Below are 7,082 nucleotides of genomic sequence, written 5' to 3'. Positions count from 1 at the left end.
ATGATATAGCTAATCCATTGTATTTTACATAGTATTAAAAATGTTTGAGACCAAAGGAACATATCTGTTCTCTATGCAGGGAGCAGTAAAACTGAATCAACATTTCTCCTTGATTAAACACGACTACAAGACTTGGCTAAACTACCTTACACAAAACTTTCCCTTTATAATGGATTTAGAAACAGGGATTTCTGTGTGACTCTAAACACTGTGGCCTTTGACCTCCTTAGTAAATGTTGGAGATCTGGGAGCTTATTCAACTGTTCTGATCCAGATAAGGACATGAGTTCAATGCTTAAAATGTTCTGAGGTTAGGCGACAAGATGGTCAAATGATTTGGGCCAGAGCTGTAACTTTAAAACTGCTGGATAAAAAATGTTCTTTCCTTCTCAAAGCCACTGTTTTATTTGTAGGTGGGGAGGGTGAATTCAATGTTGGAGAAATCTTCCGCCAGACAACTGTAGGCATGGCTTGTTAAAGAGCATGGAGGTTCCTATGCTGAAGGTGCTGTGCTGAAAGCAACTGAAGGACTTTTTACAAAAAACTGACAAGTTCCTGATAAAGAAAAGAATGTGGATAACATGGATGCAACAGCTCTTTCTAGCCCAGAGTAACAGCACAGAGTAGCATATGGTTTTATAGACATAAACCGTAAGACTCTAAATGGTAAAGTCTCAATAAATCAGGAAAAATGCATAGCAGACTGACATGTTCTTAAACAGTAACATAAACTAGCTACTAGCTATAACTAGCTAAAACTAAACACTGGTAGTTTCAGTGTCTCCTGAAACAGGGTCCACGTGGGAGCATTCCCGCGTGGACCCTGAGCTTCAACTAGGCTACAGCCAGGAGAAAAGAGCCGGGGAGGCTAACCACACTGAAAACTGCAGCTACTCACCCACAGTGATGGGAATAACGGCGTTACTAATAATGGCGCTACTTTTCTCAGTAAGGACTAATCACACACACCTGGAGTCCAATCCCGCCCTCTGCTGCTCTCCAGAGCTTCAATTAACTTGTAAAAACTGCTCTGCTCTGCTGAGGTCGGTCCAGCGGTAAAATCCTCTGTTTCCTCCTGTCGTTCATCCTCTCAGGGCTGCTATTTGTTTGTTTTTTGCTGACTGAACAAGAGGGCTTCTTGTTCAAAAAGGTTAATGAAAAATAAAACTGACGCTGAAGCTTACGCAGGTTGTCACAAATGTCAGGGAGGGAGCTCATTGGTCAGATGAGGATTTCCCAGCGGTCCGTCTTACTTCTTTAGCCTTTAGCCCAGAGCGATGTTATATCTATCGCTCTGCTTTAGCCTATTTGGGAAGGGGGGAAAAAAAACCTCAATTTACAAGAGAGTAGAAATGAAATGTGTTTTTGATCGTGCGAACTGTGACAGCTGCTGGGAAAGAAATATAGTTTGTGTGAATGATGCATGGGAAACGTCTTGGACATGTAGCCTAGCTATATAGCTACTATCAATTCATGACAGGTCAGAAAATTCCTTTTCAGGGTTTTTTTTTTATTTATTTTTTTATGAGAACATCTTATAACTTAAATACATGGATTTTTTTTTTTTCGTATAATCATTCTGACACCATGGTAACAACATATTACTTTTATATCATAATTAAATCTGATTAATTGATTAAAATTAAAGGTGTTTATTCTTCTCCTGCCCAGTGAGGCCTTTCTGTACCAATCATGTAATGTGTTCAGTTCCTGCACCAGTTGTTATTTTTCCGCAGCAGGCCTTGATTCTACTGTCAGCCTCACACCATTTAGCTACTGTAAACAGTTGTGTTTCCTTGGCTTCCTTGGCATGTTTTATTAATGAAAACAACCTCTTTGTTATGAAGGAGCTTCCTTGTGTGTTCTGAATTTAATTTAAAATACTTTTGACACAAGTCCTACTGTAAGTCAAACAACATAAGGCATCAAAACAAACTCCTGAAAAAAACAGTTTAACAGTTATTCCAGGTGGTGATTTCATCTCATTTAAAACGAATTACACAATTTTTTGTTTGTTTGTTTGTTTGTTTGTTTTTTTGTTTGCTTTTTACCAAAAATGCTCTACATCAAAAACATAGTCAGAATCTTTAATTGGGCCTGTGCAGCCACTGGTGTGTTTATTGTTGAGTTATGTGGTGAAGCCAGAGAAAGATTTCAATGCTATTTTTGAATAGAAGTGAGTTGAGGTTGATGGAGGGAATTGCTACGAAACACAAACTGTCCCAGTTACTCAGGACAGTCCACCTCACACTTCACATTGAAACAGTTTATTCAATGAGGAAGTGTTCAACCATTTAGGTTAGATGACTGATGAATTTTTGGTTGTTTCACAGGAACATGATCGGCTGTGAGGGCCTGAAGGGGTGAGAGCCTGAGAGGTGGTCGCTCCAATGGCGTGGACCGAGCCACGGTCGCGTCCAGAACCAGACCCAGAACCAGAATCCGAGCTGACACCCTACAGTCTAAGGACTCAAACATCACCCATCCCTCAGGTCCAGCCTCCAGTCTTACTGCCCCTCCTTGTCCTTCTGCTCACTGCCTTTGCCGACCAGGTCCAGGCCGGTCCGCCCCAGCCGGCCCGCCCCCCTCTTCTATCCGGACAGCCTTTTATCATCTTCTGGGGTATCCCGGACTCCTCGTGCTCAGGTCGGCCAGACATCAGATCTTTTGGGATAGAGCGTGAGGGCCGTGTGGCCGTCTTTTATGAGGACACCTTGGGGAACTATCCATACTTTGTAGACAAGGACACTCCAGTCAACAGGGGGCTGCCACAGAACACCCGGCTGGACAACCACCTGCAGAAAACACAGCAGGACTTGGAGGCGGCCTTACCAGCCCCCAGGTATCTGGGGCTGGGGGTGCTGCGCTGGGCAGAGTGGGTACCCCAGTGGTCCAGGAATCGAGAGAAGCAGACAATGTATCTGGAAGCGTCGAGGAACCTGCTGAAGACTTTCTTTCCTAACTGGACCCCAGAGGAGGTGGAGAAGTGGTCACAGGTAAGAAAAGTGCAGGTAAAGAGAGGACAGAAAGGATGGGTGGTGGAAGACAGTGAGCAACAGTCTCAACACACTGATGAAAAAACAACTTGCAAATATGTGGCAGTGGTTTTCATTCACTCATCACACACTGTACAGTAAATATAAATTACATAGAAAAAAAAACAGAAATCAACAGTCTGTAAAGTTATATAAAAGACATCTTGGTAAACCAAAAGGAAATAACATTATTTAATTTTTTCATAATTTCAAATAAGAAATCATTTGGGACTGCTTTTCAGATTATTGCTTTTTTTTTTTTTTTTTTTTAACCACTGGGTAAAATAATGGATAAGATGTATGAAAATAATGACAAAAAGGTCATAATCTGTACTGGGAACTGAGATTAATTGTGATATTAAACAATGACTGTTGATTTGTAGTTTGTCTGAATCAAGGTATTGTTGGGAAATAAAATCCACCTTCACAGAAAGTGCACTCTACATAAACCATATTGTATACAGTATATCCCATATGCATTATTTGAATTAGAAACTGTTAAAAGCTTAATGAACTAATCCAATTAGATCATAGGGACAGTTCAACATTTGTGGAAAATATGTTAATTTGTAGCTGGAAGTTAGATAAGAAAATGACAGAAATACTGACCGCTCTCACATTTGTGCAGTAAATATAAAGCTATTGCCAGTAACTTGTTAGCTAAGCACAGTCTTGTCAGCACTGTGAAACAAGTGTTGTGATGAAATGTGTGAGAATTACCTCATTTTATTGATTTAAAGCCTATAAATCCATAAAGCAGTGACACTCTGTGATCTGTGACATCATCCAATAAAACCAAAGAGATTAAAAATGTGGTGATCTCAGTCGAAACTATATCTGAGTCTGTTGGTCATGTTGTGTTTCGGATCTTGTCATAGGTGGACTTTGAGGCAGCAGCACAGTCAGTCATAACGGAGACTCTTCGAGAGGTCAAAAGGTTGCGGCCCAAAGCGTTGTGGGGCGTCTCCCCTTACCCCAGCTGCTACAATGGTGACCCCACCCAAATCACATTAGCCAATTACACCAGCCAGTGCCCCCCCACAGAGATGGCCCTCAACGACGAGCTCCTGTGGCTGTGGAAACGAAGCTCCGCCCTTTACCCCCTCCTCACCCTGGAGAAGCTGCAGGTTGGTAACAGGAGTTGTAATGGACAAATACATATTTTACATTTGGTTTTGTTTAAACATGTCACTGTGCGGACTGTGTTCAGCTCCGGTTACAGTTGAATCGTACTGAACTCTGTCTCTTTCTCTCAGGGCGGGAGCAGTGCAGCCAGACTTTATTTATCCAGTGTGATAAAAGAAGCACTGCGAGTGTCCTCTCTGACTGGGATGGGATTTGATCTTCCTGTCATCCCATTGGTCAAGAGCGTCTACGCCTCAACTAACACCTTCCTGTCACAGGTGAGATGCAGTGAGTCAGGCATTTCATCCAGATGCAGCACAAACAACACGTCTGATGTTTATTTCAACTGAGAGTGAGAGGCAGAGGAGTCCACCATTAGACAGTGGGAAACTGCTTCTTTAATGTGCAGAGGTGACAGATTATATCTTTAAATCTCAGATTCATTCAGAAAAGCAAAAAACAGTTAAAGGCTGTAAATGTGTTTCTACTACTGTTGCAGTTGTGTTGATGCAGAGACATGACATGATGAATACAGCTCCTTCAGCTGAGCCCTTTAATGCAGGATCATCAGTAGATGAGTAATGTCCACTCAGGCAGAACGGTGACTCTGTGTCTATATATTTGTCTCTGCAGACAGACCTGGTCAACACCATAGGAGAGAGTGCTGCCATGGGAACAGCTGGAGTCGTCATTTGGGAGAGGAGAGAGACAAAGACCGAGGTACAAACATGTACATATGGATAAAGACAAATGTGACGAGATCATTTCAATCTTTGCACCCAAGATTTTACATATTTTTCTTGTTCCATCTCCAGTTTTAACTTTATGACTTCTTAAAGGAAACATTTTATCTATAGCATCCATCCTCTCACACTACTGTTCCTGCTTCCTGTTGCTGTCCCAGAGAGAGTGTCAGGATCTGGCAGAGTTCATCCGCAAGGTCCTGGGACCCTACGCCATCAATGTAACCACGGCAACCCGGCTCTGCTCAGCATCACTGTGCCAGGGAAAGGGTCGGTGCGTCCGTCAAAACCCAGAGAGCTCCGCCTACCTCCACCTCCCATCCCCAGTCGACGTGGAGGAGAAAGTGACGGAAAAGGTGATGAAATGTACAAGTAGAGTTCCAGATGTATAATAGAGCACAGTTACCACTGATGCTCATCCAGATGTTACCCATCCATGGTCTGGTGTCTGGCAGCTTCATCACATCCACTCTGTCATTAAGTCATAAAGACAGGACTCGCTGCAGGTGGAGCTGAGACAGAGGAGAGCTCAACATTTTGTGAACTGGACCGAAAAGCACAGGTGTGAAAACACCTTGAGCCCGAGTTACTGGTTTATATGAATAACACAGTGAGAGACAACGATCACTAACACATGAGACGGAGCAGATCAAACTCGATGCTCTGATTACGTCCTGTTTGACCTTCACACTTCTCTGCAAATGAACAGTTGAGTCACAGAAACCTTTCCACAGTGACGAGTGTCAAGAGAAAGTAGTTCTCAACTAATGTTGAAAAGTTAGAAATAGAACGACTCAACTGATAAAGACAAAGGCCTGACGTTATATATATATATATATATATATATATATATATATATATATATATATATATATATATATATATATATATATATATATATATATATACTGTATATGCAGCTCCTTCTTCTTGTAATATATATATATATATATATATATATATATATATATATATATATATATATATATATATATATATTACAAGAAGAAGGAGCTGCAGGGAGTCCGGCTGCCTGAGGATTTGTAGGATCCAAAAAGTAAGAGCAGAAAGAAAAGCAGCAGCTGATACACAACGCAGGAGGATTCACTGCAGTCTGATCCTGGAGCAGTGGAAACAGGAACACTGTGTCTCTCTGGGAAATCACATCACTGTCTACAAACCTGTCGGTGATATTCAGAGACAGTACAGCGGCATACTAACTACGAACATCGCTGTTAAGTGCAGAAAATTATGACAATGTGCTAATGCTACGTTATTTTCTTTCCACAGACAGAAACGGCTAAAGCCACAGATGAGCCGGACACAGACACTAAACCGGCTGAACCCGACCCGGCTGAGATGTGGAAGAGAGACTTCCAGTGCCAGTGGTACAAGACGACAGACGGGGACGTCACAGACCAGCAGTCCCCCAAAGATGGAGCGTCTGTCGGGGGAACGACAGAAGAAAACTCTGGAGATGTGGCTGGAACCACAACAGTTTCTCCAACTAAAGGTGCCTCTGAGACTGATTTAAGAGGAAGCAGTTCACCTGGTACTGTCAGTGTCCTCGAGACGCCCACAGACGCCGGGACGAGCCGCCCGAGCTCCCCGAGTCTGACGGCTCTCCTGCTGTTGCTGCTGGTGGCAGGAGGCCGATGCCTGGAACCTTAAACTGTGAATCAGAGCAGCCTTCACCTGGAAGGTCTGGGCTGGACCGGCCCTTCTGAAGTGCCCTTGAGCAGGACACCGGAGCCCTGCTGCTGCTGAACGACCCCCGAACATCACAGAACATCACGGCAGAACAAACCAAGTCCAAACCTCTCAGTGAACGTGCCAAGAGACAGTTTATACTGCAAAACATTAGAGTCAGACTGAGCTGCTGTCAGCTGACTGTCACATGACCTCAGCCCGACAGTTGTCCAATCACAGACACACACACACGCGCTTTTATTGTCTTTGCACTTTTTGTTTCTCTGTTTATTTGTCAATGTTTGTTATGTGGAAAAAAATATTTCTTCATGTTCAGCCCTCGTGTAGCAAGGGAGGAGCTCCTCTGGACAAAAAACAAACAAACCTGCTGTCAGCATCTCTCTGGGCCTGTTTCTTCAGTCATTAGTAGTTTCAGAGAAAACGTCTGACAGTTGTTGAGATTATCTAAAGAAACAGTTTTTTTTAACAG

At 42.9% G+C, this 7,082-nt stretch overlaps 1 protein-coding gene across 1 annotated transcript; it reads left to right on the top strand.

The window, feature by feature from the left end:
• Positions 1–2,390: 2,390 nt before the first annotated feature.
• Positions 2,391–6,574, top strand: LOC310988975 (hyaluronidase-1; the record flags this gene model as incomplete). Its single annotated transcript, XM_083975806.1, has 6 exons — positions 2,391–2,996; positions 3,914–4,162; positions 4,292–4,438; positions 4,794–4,880; positions 5,065–5,259; positions 6,194–6,574. The coding sequence occupies 6 exons, from the start codon at positions 2,391–2,393 to the stop codon at positions 6,572–6,574; spliced, it is 1,665 nt and encodes a 554-aa protein (XP_083831932.1).
• Positions 6,575–7,082: the final 508 nt, after the last annotated feature.

The sequence above is a fragment of the Trachurus trachurus genome (genome assembly GCF_905171665.1).
Source record: "Trachurus trachurus genome assembly, chromosome: 7".
Classification (NCBI taxonomy): Eukaryota; Metazoa; Chordata; class Actinopteri; order Carangiformes; family Carangidae; genus Trachurus; species Trachurus trachurus.
This window is presented reverse-complemented; position numbering and strand designations above follow the sequence as displayed.